Genomic DNA, 14426 nt, shown 5'->3' on the forward strand with positions numbered 1-14426 from the left:
CAAACACGCAGGTAGGCACGCGGGTGCACGCGGGTGCACGTGGGTACACGCGAGGGCATGCCCGTCCGTCGCTCACCATCGGGCAGCGCCACAGGTTGCTTTGGCAGGGTTCGAGCGCCACTCTCTGTCCTCGCAGCAGCAGGTGGAACTGCAAGACAGCGGAGTGAGCGGCACACGGTCAGCGTCCCGGCGAGCGATCGCAGCGCGAGGACACGACCGCGTAATGCCACGAGACGCTCTCTCGCTCTCCCTCTCGTCGGTCTGTTAGTTCGCTCGGCCGGCCATTCAGCTCGGCGGGTGAATGACCCCGGCACGATCGCGAGTAAGCCTCGCGGAGCCCTGGAGGTTCCGCGGGAGAGTGAAGGCGGCCGAGCGGAGTCGGCATCGCGTGGTCTACCGTGCAGCAGCAGTGCGCCACGGTTTGCATGCGCTGCCAGCCGAGGAACGAATTGGCCGCCGACCCGGGCCAATTAAAACTAAACTATTAACTATTTTTATTTCAGCAGGAAAGGCCTACTGAGCTATATAGATATTTTTCAGAAGCGACCTGGCTTCACAAATGATAGCTCAATGAGAAGTGGCTTATCATCATCACGTGGACATTTATAGCAGCCAAATAATCTAAAATGCGTGACGTCGATTCTAAATGTGGAAGGAAAAACCGGAGGACCACGGGGAGAGAGAGAGAGACATGCAAACTGCACATATACAGCGGCAGGCGTCAGGGTCGGGATCGAACCCACGACCTCACCCAATTCTCCACCCAACCGCTCCCCCCTCCCCACTTATTTGTTGCCCAGTGCCTGAGCCCCGGTGAAATGTCACAGCCGGTGATTAAAGACCGAAGCCAACGTGAGCCTTTGTCTGTACACGTCTCAGTCGTTAACACTGAAGGCTCAGGCTGCCTCGGCGTGGGCTCCGCGAGTGTAAAGGTTCCCACTGCATCTTGGGGGCGCGTCAGTCTGGCTCTGAGCCACAGCGATTCTAACACCGATCCTAGTGGCGCAGCACTTTTGGCACGGGCACTGGATGCGAGGAATGAAACGATGGGGACCAACTGAATTCCCGCCGCTCTTCACTGATCAGCGAACTAAACAATTATTACCAGGTAAGGCCAACTCGACGGCAAAGCCACGTCTATTTTCTGGTTACTATTTATTATTTGCCTATTTTTATTTTCCCATGCTAAGGCCCCACTGAGCTGTGTAGCTCTTTGTCAGAAGCAACCTGGCAATCACAAATGACAGCTCAACAAAAGTGGCTTATCATGTGGAAACACTCTAAAATGCTCAGGAGGGAAAAACTGGAGGACTTAAAGAGATAAATCCACGTGACCACGGGGAGAGAGAGAGACACGCAAACTCCAAATAAACAGCAGGCGTCAGGGTCGGGATCAAACCCACGACCTCCTGCATAGCAGGCGAGGTAGTTAACATCTCATAGCCACCGTGATGATGATGAGAGAGAGCCACGCAAACTCCAAATATACAGCAGGCGTCAGGGGGGTCTGGATTGACCCCACGACGTCCTGCATACCAGGCGAGGTAGTTAACATCTCCTAGCCACCGCGGGCCCCGGTTCACTTGCACCGCTCGTGCGCTCGGTAGCTATGGGCACGCGCTCAGAAACTCGCCAATCCGTCGGCGTCAAGAGACAGCCGGGAAAGGGAGAGACCCCCTCCCCCCCCCCACCCACAAGCGATCCCGTCACCGACGCCGCCGACAGCCGATTCGTCGACAAGAAACCCCGCCGCCCAAATTGAACGAGCGACGCGGCGCATCTCAAGAGGCTCGGCGCAAGCGAAGCCGCGGCATCCGGCGGAGGGAACGAAGCGTCGGCAGAGGTACGGCGGCGACGGCAGCTTCGGCCGTGGCCGTTTCTCGCGTCGTTTGTCGTCGCAACTCTCCGACCCGCACCCCTCGACTGGACGATGTGCAGTGGCAGAAGGAACTGACGTGTGTGTGTGTCAAATCACTTTCACGTGCCATTAAAGTGCACATAGCTTGGCACAAGCGCCGTGATGTCACCGTCCCTTAGTGGCGAATGGCGATTGTTGTTGTGTTAGTGAGGAGCGGTAGTGTAGTGGTTCGCGCACTGCACAACGAATCTGGCGAACCGGGTTTGATTCCCGCTCATGGCCACCAGCAGTGACAATTATATTAACTGGTCCTGGGCATCACTTAGGTCAACTTAGCCTCAAATGAGTACCTGGTGCGGTGTGTAAACATCGCCACTAGGGAGCCAAAGGTGGTCGTGCGTGGTGCTGGCCACCCACCCCCTCGTGTGCCGTGCCGGCCTTCATAGGAGCTACTCGCTCACAGCCCTTGACCCAACAGTCTGCTTAGGGCTTCACAGGGGACCTTTGTCTGTGTCAATAAGTGGGCCCAACAACGATATTTGAATGTTAATATTCAGCTCTTACTCTTTGGTTCTTTCGGTAAAGTCACGTAGAAAATAAAATAATAATAGATCACTCTCTGGGGTTCCCCTGCTGCTGACTTAAGGGGCGAGTGGATACTCCACTCTGTGCGGTCGCCGAGGTCGACAGGGTGCCCCGGTGGCGCGATGGTAACACTTGTGGCCTCACTCCAACAAGGGCCTGGGTTCGATTCCTCAGTTTTTATGTTCTCTCCCACTGCATGGGTTTCCTCCGGGTTCTCTGGTTTCCTGCCAAAGCTAAAAATGTTAACCGCGCAATGTAACGTGCAACTAGCATTGGCCAAAACATCCCAGCGCTGCAAGACAAATTACCTCCAATCTACTCGACTGGGGGGATAGACATCGGCTACATCGCCAACTACCACAAAAACGTGACTTTACCGAAAAAACCAAAGAGTAAGGCAGGAACCCTTCTTGAGAACGAGTCTTGAGACTCGGTGAGGCTTTCCCGAGCAAACACAACAATAACCAACGACCCACAGCAGTTCCACGTGTGCTGCCATTCTCCCATCGACCTCGAGCTCCTCATAGCTGAAGTGGTGAGAAGTCTAGGCCACGGGTCGGCAAGCCTACGGCTCTGGAACCGCATGCCGCCTCTTTGCGGACTGCTGCTTTGTGACCGTTATTCATGGAGGAACGTCGTCTCGTATTGCGCCTCTTGAAATCGTTTTTTTTGGGTACACAATTCGAAACAATGTGGTGCTTCTTGTTATCTTAGTTGCCGACCTCTGTTCTAAGCAAATACTGGTAAGTAAAAATAGTGAGTGGAGTTTGTGTGTTCTCCCCCTGCTCCACAGTGGCGTTTTTGTGTTCTCCCCCTGTTCTACAGTGAGTGGAATTTGTGTGATCTCCCCATTCTACAGCCTGAGTGAGTGTAGTTTGTGTTCCCCCCTGTTCTACAGAGTGGAGTTTGTGTGTTCCCACCTGTTCTACAGAGTGAGTGTAGTCTGTGTGTTCCACACTGTTCTACAGAGTGGAGTTTGTGTGTTCTCCCCCTGTTCTACAGAGTGAGTGGAGTTTGTGTGTTCTCTCCCTGTTCTACAGAGTGGAGTTTGTGTGATCTCCCGCTGTTCTACAGTGAGTGGAGTTTGTGTTCTCCCCCTGTTCTACAGAGTGAGTGGAGTTTGTGTGTTCTCTCCCCGTTCTACAGAGTGAGTGAGTGGAGTTTGTGTGTTCCCCCCTGTTCTACAGAGTGAGTGGAGTTTGTGTGTTCTCCACCTGTTCTACAGAGTGGAGTTTGTGTGTTCTCCCCTGTTCTACAGAGTGAGTGGAGTTTGTGTTCTCCCCCTGTTCTACAGAGTGGAGTTTGTGTGTCCCCCCCTGTTCTACAGAGTGAGTGGAGTTTGTGTGATCTCCCCCTGTTCTACAGACTGAGTGAGTGGAGTTTGTATGTTCTCCCCCTGTTCTACAGAGTGAGTGGAGTTTGTGTGTTCCCCCCTGTCCTACAGAGTGAGTGGAGTTTGTATGTTCCCCCCTATTCTACAGAGTGAGTGGAGTTTGTGTGTTCCCCCGTTCTACAAGTGAGTGGAGTTTGTGTTCCACCCTGTTCTACAGAGTGGAGTTTGTGTGTTCCACCCTGTTCTAGAGAGTGAGTGGAGTTTGTGCTCTCTCCTATTCTACAGTGAAAGTGAAACTGCGCTTTACACCATATGGCTCTGATAATAAAATACCATTTTAGGAATGCTTCCATATGAACAGCATTACATTAGCATCTGAACAGTTCCCTATCAGTCGATATTTATTATTCAGCAAGTATGTACGCTAAACTTCTTTCACACCGTACGTAGCCAACCGTGCTAGGAGGACAAATTAAACACAAAGCAGTTAGACAGCAATTAGTTTTCAACCTAGATGACGATGTGGGTAGCTCCAGTGGCTTCTTAATGTCGGAAGGAAGAGCGTTCCACACGGCCACGGAAGCGCGTGTGAAATCGTGCGATGCGGTGACCGCCTTTGTTCGACGGCTAGCCGAAAGCCACTGTGCTGCGAGGATGACCGGAGTTTGACATGGATAGTCACAAAGAAACCCTTCAATTATCTAAAATGTGTTATGCATACGCTTTGTATTAAAATTAAAAAGTAATCATGAAATTTCTGACACATTACATCCTGGTTAACCACGTTGATGTGTGGTACCTTATTGAAGAGAGAAACACTGCCTATAAACTATGAAACCAATACATTCCTTTTATTTGACCAGGTAAAGCCCAATGGGCTACATAGTACTTTTTCAGAAGTAACCTGGCCACAAATGATAGCTCAACGAAGTGGCTTATCAGGTGGAAATGGATAGCAGTCACCAAATACTCTAAATGCATGTTTCACATGTGGTGGGAAAAAATGGAGAAACGAGGCGAAAAATCTTCGCAACCACGGGGAGAACTCGCACACTTTAAATATACTGTATACCAGGTGAGGTAGTTAGCATCTCCGAGCCACCGCTAAGATTTCTCGACCTCACTCGTTATCTCGACAGGATAAAAAGAGGCTTTTAAAGACCCACTGCTGGTCTAAAGAATAAAAGAAAAACTGCCAACGCAACATCTTGACGTTGGGGGCATGCACGATGGTCGGGGAGACAACGCACAAACAACGTTTAAAACAACGGCACGCGACTTGCTTTGCCCGCGTGGAGTGAGGAGTTTGATCGCGGCAAGGAAATGAAACGGTGGCCACAAGGGTGGAAACGAGCCAAGCCAATCGTAAAAAAATTAATAAAATTTAAGAAAATCTGCCGCTACGATGCCTCTCGTGGCTCAAGTGGTTGTGCAGTTGAGGGCAAATGTAGCGAGAAGTAGGCAAGACATTTGGAATAAAAAATATCACCGGAGTGAAGAATGAAAGACATCTTGACGACCGTGAATGTTTATAGCAGTGGAAATGCGAAATAAAGTTAGTAAGTAAAAAAAACCCTTAACGATAAAACTAAGAGGCAAACAACTGCTCACCACAGACAGTTGCGCAAGAGAAAATAAGTGGTTTTCAGACGAGCCCTACAAACCTCAACTGGCGGAGCATCCCGAACGGTCTGGAGCAAGGCATTCCACACACGAGGCGCCCGACTACTGAACGCTCCATCATCACCCACCGAATGCAGATTTGTCCCACACACTCAGGTGCCCGGCTTTGGTGGATCTAAGTTGCCAGATAGGGCAATAGGGTCTCAGGAGATCGCCGGGATTTCATGGGCCTTGAAATTCAAATTAACGGTCGCTCCAGTGACAAACGTGTCTCAGTTATTCGGTCACCACAACACTCACGGTTCGTCCTTTTCTCATTTTAATCCTACTCCAAAAGTGCGGCATCCGCCACCAAAGCTCCCGCAGATTGGCACATCCCCTACACCCCCGCGGCCTTTGCCGGGCCCGCCGACCACGGCCTCTAATGGGCCTTTGCCGTTCCTGACGACGACGAGGAGGGGGAGGGCAGCGACCCCGCGGCTCAGTTTAACCCCCCCTCCATCGGCCTCCCCCTCTCGGAACGCGAGGGACGGGGGGTGCCAACGCGACATGCGTGTGCGCGTGTCGCCACTCGGTCCACAACTCCCGACACAAAGAAAATTGTTTTGGTGAACCCACCGACCGCCCTCCCCCCACCCGCTAGGTGGCCGACCTCGCGCGCTGCGGGGGGGTGGGGGCGGCGAGGAGAAGTGGGGGGGTGGTGGGGGTGGGGGTGAGGGTGGGGGAAGGCAGCCAGGGGGCTCCTCCGCGGCCCGGTCTAAGGGACCGCGTTTGACCGTAGAAGGGCAACCTGATAGGCCTCCATCCATCTTGAAGCGTCGTGTAAGTGTATAAAATCCACGATGGCGAAACTGCGGCTCCAACCTAGAGGCGGCATTTGGATATAGACGCAACGTATTAGTGACGGCAGCATCCACACGCGGCAGCAGCTGCTGCTACACAACGGCAGCGGCGTCTGACAACATGAGGAAACCAGCCCACCCCCCCCCACCAAAGCCCTCCCCCAACCCCCTTACTTAACCACCCCCCCAAACCGCCTTCCTTACATTAAGAGCCGGGTCCACGCCCGAGCGACGACGGGCTGAGCGTGTTAAATCGCGCGAGCTGCCGATCGCACCCCCACGGCCGCTTTGCCCACGTCCCAGCGAGCAGTTACACGCGGCAAGGATGCGAGGGGGCAGGGGCGGCGGCTCTTCGGGATCCAAACAAGCCAGGGGCCAAATCGCGGTCGCGTCGTGACAAAGCGTCGCGTCGCGAGCGCGTGCCGCCGATCGTGATTCGCCCGAGCGGACGGCCGGCGAAGCCGACTGACGGCACAACCCGGTCGCCGCGGGAGCGCAATTCGGTCGGGAGCAATCAATTAAGTTGTTCCGCGCAACCGATCCGCTCGGGTGTGGACCAGGCTCAAACGCAGAAGTACCTACACCTCCCTACCCATCCCCCCCCTCCCGTCACTCACTCGGCGCTACCCGTGCATACACCGATTCACCTTTTGCCGACTTAACGGGAGACACAGATTTACACATTACACAGATGATGATGATGATGTTGTTGTTATTGCTGTGTGTGCCCGGCTGCCCAATACTGCACCGAATCGGGACTTTCACAAAATCTTGGGAGGGCAACCACAACAAGGCAAATATCCCCTGTATAGCCTCAAATGTATAGGGCAAGTGCGGCTAGTTGGCACGGCACACGAAGGAGGTGGGTGGCCGGCACCACACCCAACCGCCTGTCTCCCCGGTGATGATGTTTAACTGAACATTGCACCAGGTACACATTTGAGGCAGAGTCTACCTATGGGAGGCCCAGGACCGGTTCAGATAATCGTCACTCGTGTTGGTGGCCATGAGCAAGAATCTAACTTGGACCGCCGGCTTCGTGGCACAGCGAGCTAACCGCTGCACCACCGCTCCCAATGACAAAAAACAAAGGTAAAGGATCCCCACGTCTAGCCTGAACATACTTTTGGGGCAAGTGCTGTTAGCATGGTCCCAACCACACACACATGACCACACACTCAACGTAACTGCACCCAAAATAAACTCAATATTGCAACACTAATTTGGGTCCTATAATATTCACTACTTAAGTGCGTGCTTTGATATTACAGATCAACGCTTAGCCCGAGCACTTTTAATACGTCCTCTGCCGACAACGCCGCCGTGGCAAGATGTTGACTTTCTCGCCTGACGTCAAGGTTGTGGGTTTGATCCCGACCCCGACGCCTGTTTTGTATCTTTGGAGTTTGCGTGTCTCTCTCCCTCCACGTGTGGTCAAGTGGATTTTTCTCCGGTTCCTCCTGTTTTTCCCTCCACATTTAGAATCAACGTGCGTTCAGAGTATTTGGCTGCTATAAATTTCCAGGTGACGATCAGCCGCTTCGTTGCGCTATAATTTGTGAGAGCCAGGTCGCTTCTAAAATAGAGCTACACAGCTCAGTGGGGTGTCACCACCGGGGTAAAATAACATCAGTTAGCATTTTGTATAGCTTAGCGGCGCCGACCGTCGTAAACGAGGACAACGCTGCAATGGCAATGCGAGCCCGACACGAGGCTTCGCAAATCGCGGAATTCGCGACGTGCGAACGCTCTGCTTCCGTACCACCGCCGACAAGTTGGCGTCTTCAATTACATTCTCTCAAGTTATCAACGACAGCCAAATTAACGAGCCGGCGTTTTTTGTTTTGCCCGCGATATAACAAACGAACGAACGAAAAATGAGCGTAGTGGCACCAATCCCCCCACAGTGGGCGTTGGAAGACGAGACGCGATGCCAAGTGCGCTTGTCGCGTGCTAAAGCGTTCTTCCGAGACACGCTACCGGTTCTTGTGATAATCAACTCGTTATCATCATTATTACTTTATTAATGTGAACAAAAAATTCCATCATCATAATGTCAAAATATCAAAACAGCTGTCGGGGTGTGCCGGGGGGCGGTCCTTAAGTGTTAATATTAATTAAGCCACATCATCAAGCGCTTTTATTACTTTAGGGGCAGGATTGCTTTCACTCAGTCAGCACTCCGTTAATATCATTTACCCCTTTGCACTGCGATGACGTACGTGTAGGTAGTCAGTTACTCACGTATGTCATCGGAACGGGATCGGAAGAAAAACTAAATAACTTTATCGGAACTGAGGCTCCCAAAAGGCCACGCGGCGGGAGAGCGTGGCAGTTTGGCGCCGGCTATCGTAGAGTGGCCGCGGTCGTGCCGCTACGGTCGTCTGCGGTAACGACATCTTTAGAAACAACGGCGCTCCTACTACGACTCTGCCGGCCACCCACCTCCTTCGTGTGCCGTGCCAACTAACCGCACTTGCCCTATAAATTTGAGGCTATACAGGGGATATTTGCCTTGTTGTGGTTGCCCTCCCAAGATTTTGTGAACCACTCGCGCGTTCAGAGATTCGGTGGTGAAAGGGACATCCACCCTCCAACTCGCAGACAACTCAGAACAGTGATAAGTTTGCGAGTGTCAATGAGGCATTGTGACGAAGACTGGGAAAGCACGAAACGCTTCTCCACCGCCATAAAATGAACTTACAACTCGGTGAATGCTGTTGCAATTATTACGTACACCACTTTATTAATCCACTGCTGGATCAATGCTGCCTCCCCACGCCGTGTCGAACATGGTGTGGGGGGGGGTGGCTGTTAGGCCATACTTCACCACGCTGGTCAGTGCGGACTGTATCCCAAGAACCGATTTGGGGCACCTCGCCGAGTATACAGGAGGTTGTGGGTTAAATCCCTACACTGACACCCGCTGTATATTTGGAGTTTGCGTGTCTATCTCATCGTCATCAGTGGCTAGTAGATGTTAACTACCTCGCCTGGTATACAGGAGGTCGTGGGTTTGATCCCAACCCTGGCGCCTGCTGTATATTTAGAGTTTGAATGTCCTCCCCGTGGTCGTGTGGATTTTGTTTCCGTGTCTTCCGGTTTTTCCCTCCCCATTTAGAATCAGCATGCGTTTAAGAGTATTTGGCTGCTATAAATGTCCACGTGATGATAAGCCACGTTGTTGGGCTATCACTGGTGGCCAGGTCGCTTCTGAAAAAGAGATGCATAGCTCAGTGGGCCTTACTTGGAAAATAAAAAAACAGATTTCAGAGATATACTCGCCACTGATGTTAGCCGTGGCCGGGAATCCAACTCGGGTCAATTTGTTTACAGCGCAGTGCTCCAACCAATGCTGAATACAATAACTAAACATAGTTATGATTAAAACTGACCAGTGGATGGCAGTATGGATGGAGGTAAGCTGGATAGGATTAACTGTGCTTATCACACGTTCAATTCTCAATACAAATCTCAAACACTCCACTCTCCCAGGTGAAATTTTTCGCAAAAAGAAACAGATTTATTGTCAATATTTTTCATTGTAATTTATTTTGTAATCGTCCAAGTCAATGTTTTATAACGTCGAATGCAAGTTCAGTGTGAACAAATAAACTAAAACCATTTAACTGTTAAAAAAACTTCCCCCCACCCCTTCCCTGGGGTCATTTCCATGCTGGGAAATTCAAAAGTGACCAGATGGAGCTCACAGCCCGATAATGGGGATATAGTTTGTTCAAGAAAAGTATTGCTATGCAATCGGTAGCCCGGTAGCCACACACTATTGTTTAAAGGCAATACGTCTGCTAATTGCTACGATCATTATTATGATCATTATGATCGTAGCATTCAACAAACGGAAAACATTAAGTCCTCAAAATATTCCCCTGGCAAATTTGCAAACACGGTCGACTATAAAACAAAGCGTCGCGTCGCGAGCGCGTGCCGCCGATCGTGATTCGCCCGAGCGGACGGCCGGCGAAGCCGACGACGGCACAACCCGGTCGCCGCGGGAGCGCAATTCGGTCGGGAGCAATCAATTAAGTTGTTCCGCGCAATATACTAGTCGACGTTTCCAGCAATGGTCCTTCTTCTGATGTGCTTTGAAGGGTCATCACCTGAAACGTCGCCTCATATTTTATTTTAATGCCACGCGCACACACAGATGGTGTTGCTGTTGTCGATGACACAGGAACGTGTCGAGTTTTACCGCTGCCCGTGCTTGTGCACCACTGCAAACGCAGCAGGAGCGGAGGCGGCGGCAGCCTCACCAAATAATTAGTTTAACGCGTTCGTTTTGATGTTGCACGTCTTATAAAATTTGCGTAGACGCCGCCTTATCATAGCAACAATGTCAACCGCAACAGCACACACACACACACACTGCCGCCACAGCAACCATGTGCACAATACATGAGTATGTGCCACGGTGGACTGCCCCCCCCCCACGCTTAACCACGGGCCTCCAATGTGTAGTGTATAGTGTAGTGTATAGTGCATTGTATAGTGTAGTGTATAGTGTAGTGTATAGTGTAGTGTATAGTGGAGTGTATATTAGTGTCGGGTATCGTAGTGTAGAGTAGAACCCCTCTAAACGACCACTCCTGTGTTAATGACTAATGGCTTAACGACGGGACCTCCAGAGAGCCCAAAGTGTTCGTTTACCAACCATTCCCGTTAATGACGGGCAGTTGTAGGTACAGTAAATATTAATTAATGCATCGATTAACCATGATGTTTCTTTTAATATTAGGTGTTTATAATGTTAATACATTTATGAATTAATATCCATTATTTAAATATGATGAAGTACTTTTTTGGTCACTTTTTATGCTATTGGAACGAATTAAGCCTTTAACAAGTATTTCCTATACTCACTTAATGACCAAATCAACGACCAGTTTCATCGGTAAGAGAGGTTCTGCTGTAAGAACGTTGAAATTGCTTCGCACCGTACATAGCCAACCGTGCTACTCGGAGGTGCGAGGGAAGGAAAACGAACTAAACACAGAAAGCAGTTCTAAAGAAATTAGTTTTCAATCTTGATGATACTAAAGTGCGTAGCTCCAGTGTCTTCCTAATATCGGAAGCGCATTCCAGATGGCCGCAAAAGCGCATCTGAAAGCGGGCGATGCAGTGACCATCTTTGTTCAATGGTTAGCCAAAATCCGCTTTTGGCTCACTATCGAACATGACCGGATGACTGGAGTTTGCGTATGATAACGTGGGATAACGTGTGATAACGTGTGATCGTACGTAGCCCCACCAGCAGCACGTGGACATCCTTTTGAAGGGAGAGGGCTCTCCACCCATGCTCCAATGTGGAGACTCTCAACATGAGAGCAGAGTGGCAAAATGTTAACCACCTCGCCTGGTATACAGGAGGTGGCAGGGTTCGATCCCAACTCTGATGCCTGCTGTATATTTGGAGTTTGCATGTCGCTGTCCTCATGGTCGCGTGGATTTTTCTCCGAGTCTTCCGCTTTTTCCCTTTACGTGTAGAATCAACGTGCATTTGAGAATATTTGGCTGCCGCTATGAATTTCCACGCAAGGATGGTACGCCACTTCGTTTACCTATCATTTGTGATCGCCAGGTCGCTTCTGAAAAAGAGCTGTGTAGCTTAAGTGGGCCCCTTACCTGGTAAAATAAAAACAGTTTATAGTTTTAGTTAAATATTTTACTCTGTCCAGCGGACTCCGTGCCTACCGCTGATCGCCGCCGCTGCCCGGCCAAGGCTACGTTCACAGATACGTTCGTCGTCCCGCCACCCCCCACCAACATCAGGCGCAAGCTCAGATTCTTCCGACTCTGCATCTTCCTCCCTTTCGCACGATCGTCCCGACGCCGCGGAAATCGACAAGACGAAGTAAAAAAACGACGGCATGAAAAAGAGATCACATCTCACCTCGGAATTTTTTGAAGATCCTGACACTCCGCACGGGGCCATTGAACGTCTTCAGGAAGGCGCGAATCTGCGAGCAAAACGCGCAAGGTAATTCGAGGCAGGCGGGTGGGTGTTCCGCCCTCCACATTGCCGCCGTACGTTAACTGTGAGTAAACCCAACCTGAACTACGACAACAGGAAACATTTAAAGTGTGCTGTTGTTGTTGTTGTTCGGGGGGAAAATGTAAGGAACCGGAGAGGAAGGCCTAACAGAGGATGGGCTTGACGATGATATGAAAGATTGGTGGCAGACGGACGTGGACACTACTTGAGCATATTGGTACAAGGCAAAGAGGAGAGAGGAAACAAATGCCGAAATGTGGAGCGGGCACCTACTAGGGCCATCTGCCTATGGATCGTGATAATAAACCCAACCAATAATAGGTACTGCATAGTCAGATTAACATAATCCATTGTAATTTACATGACTACATTAACCTCCCTCTGGGTAGTCTTCACACCTGATAGGTTCACAGTGATGACATCAAATTTACTCGATATAAAAATTTCGGCAAATCGCCTGATGAAGCCAGTTGTTATCACCAGCGAAACATTGTACAGTAAAACCTTGGATTGCGAGCAAAATTCGTTCCGGAAACGTGTTTGTAATCCAAAGCACTCGTATATCAAAGCACTCGTGTATCAGTTGTGATCACGTGACACTCGGCAGACAAAGCGTATACACGTCCTCCTCGTATTGCAAGACCTCACTCGTTTATCAAATTAATATTTATTTAAAAAAATTGCTCGTCTTGCAAAACACTGGCAGACCAAGATACTCGCAATCCAAAGTATTACTGTACTTAAATTGCAAATGTTGTGGGTTTACTCTCCAACACACCGGTGTGCTAAAGTAGTAACTACTAGTAGGCGCATTGGGACAAAACTCTCTAACTGGACGTGTCGGGTGGTGGCTGGTTCACGACACTTTCATATTTACGTGATTGAACTAAAAAAAACGGTGGATAATATTGGTCGCAAAATCCCTACTATGTGTTAAAATGCCATCGGCAGTGGGGAGACAAAGGCGGCAGGGCGTGGTGTTGGCCACCCACCCCCTCGTGCGCCGTCCCGACCTTCATAGGTGCTGGCTAACACCACTTGCCCCAACAGCCTGTTGTAGGCTACATGGGGTATCTTTGTCTTTCTATTGTTATTGCTACGTTTGTTCACTCAGGAAAGCTTCACGTCGAGTCTCAAGACTCTTTTTCAGGGAGGGTCTTGCAAGGTTTTTCGCTGTAGGGAGATGTTAATGTTTCCGTAATACCCATTGAGTAATTTGCAGGCATATTTTTCAGCAAATAGAAGTTTTGTCCAATGCCAGTTACATTGTCTGTCTGCGTGTATTTTAGCTGTAGGAGGAAACCGGAAACTCCAGAGGAAACCCATGCAGGATAGGGGGGGGGGGAAAGAGAATTCAAAATCCACACTCATTTACTCACACTCACTCACCAACTCACAATCACTCGCACTCATTCACACACTGCAGAAGAGAGCTCCACAAACTCTCACATACACTCACTCACTCTCATTCACTCTCACTCACTCACTCTCACTCACTCTCACTCTGCATAACAGGGGAAGAACACAAACTCCACACAGAAAAGGCACCCGAGCCGGGAATCAAACCTAGGCCCTTTCTTGCCGCGAGGCACGAGTGTCGTCACGGTCAACCTGCCGCCCATAAATTATAAACGTAATGGGGGAAAAAAACTGAACGCTTTTGTCAACAACACTTTGTGTGCGTGGCTTTGAATGAGAAAAATATATAATAGCCAAGATTTTGGGTGGGGTAGGGAAATGGCGCTCCTTCAGGGCATACGAAGACTCAATAATGTAAGTTGTTGCTTGGTGGTGTTTGGTGTTGTTATTGTTTGGTGGTGTTGGTGGTGTTTGGTGGTGTTTGGTGGTGTTATTGTTGGTGGTGTTATTGTTGGTGGTGTTGGTGTTTTTGATGGTGTTGTTGGTGGTGTTGTTATATGGTGTTATTGTTCGGTGGTGTTGGTGGTGTTATTGTTGGTGGTGTTATTGTTGGTGGTGTCGGGTTGCCCAGGACCCACATCCGACCGTTACCTCCTCCTGTTCCACGTCATGGGGAATGTCGTGCAGAATGACCGCGGGACCCGACACCCCGACGGGGTCGTTCTCGAGCTCCGGCTCGCCGGGGTCGCGGTCCTGCGCGCGGAACCTACCCGACAAGACGTCGTCGAGGCTAACGCGCTCCTAGCGGTCAACACG

The 14426-nt window shown here is 50.3% G+C and overlaps 1 protein-coding gene across 1 annotated transcript in view; it reads right to left on the minus strand.

Moving 5' to 3' along the window:
- Positions 1 to 14426, minus strand: part of LOC133356840 (RNA-binding protein 10-like) — a 39125-nt gene that overhangs the window by 23548 nt on the left and 1151 nt on the right. The window contains exons 2-5 of the mRNA XM_061574558.1: positions 14262 to 14411; positions 12150 to 12216; positions 6190 to 6263; positions 77 to 148 (exon numbers count right to left, since the gene is read on the minus strand). Of these exons, the coding sequence (XP_061430542.1) occupies positions 77 to 148; positions 6190 to 6204 (87 nt within the window). The 5' untranslated portion in view covers positions 6205 to 6263; positions 12150 to 12216; positions 14262 to 14411. The remainder of the gene's footprint in view (positions 1 to 76; positions 149 to 6189; positions 6264 to 12149; positions 12217 to 14261; positions 14412 to 14426) is intronic.

This window comes from Lethenteron reissneri, chromosome 55 (assembly GCF_015708825.2).
Source record: "Lethenteron reissneri isolate LAM-NWPU_2019-01 chromosome 55, ASM1570882v1, whole genome shotgun sequence".
In the NCBI taxonomy this organism is placed as follows: domain Eukaryota; kingdom Metazoa; phylum Chordata; class Hyperoartia; order Petromyzontiformes; family Petromyzontidae; genus Lethenteron; species Lethenteron reissneri.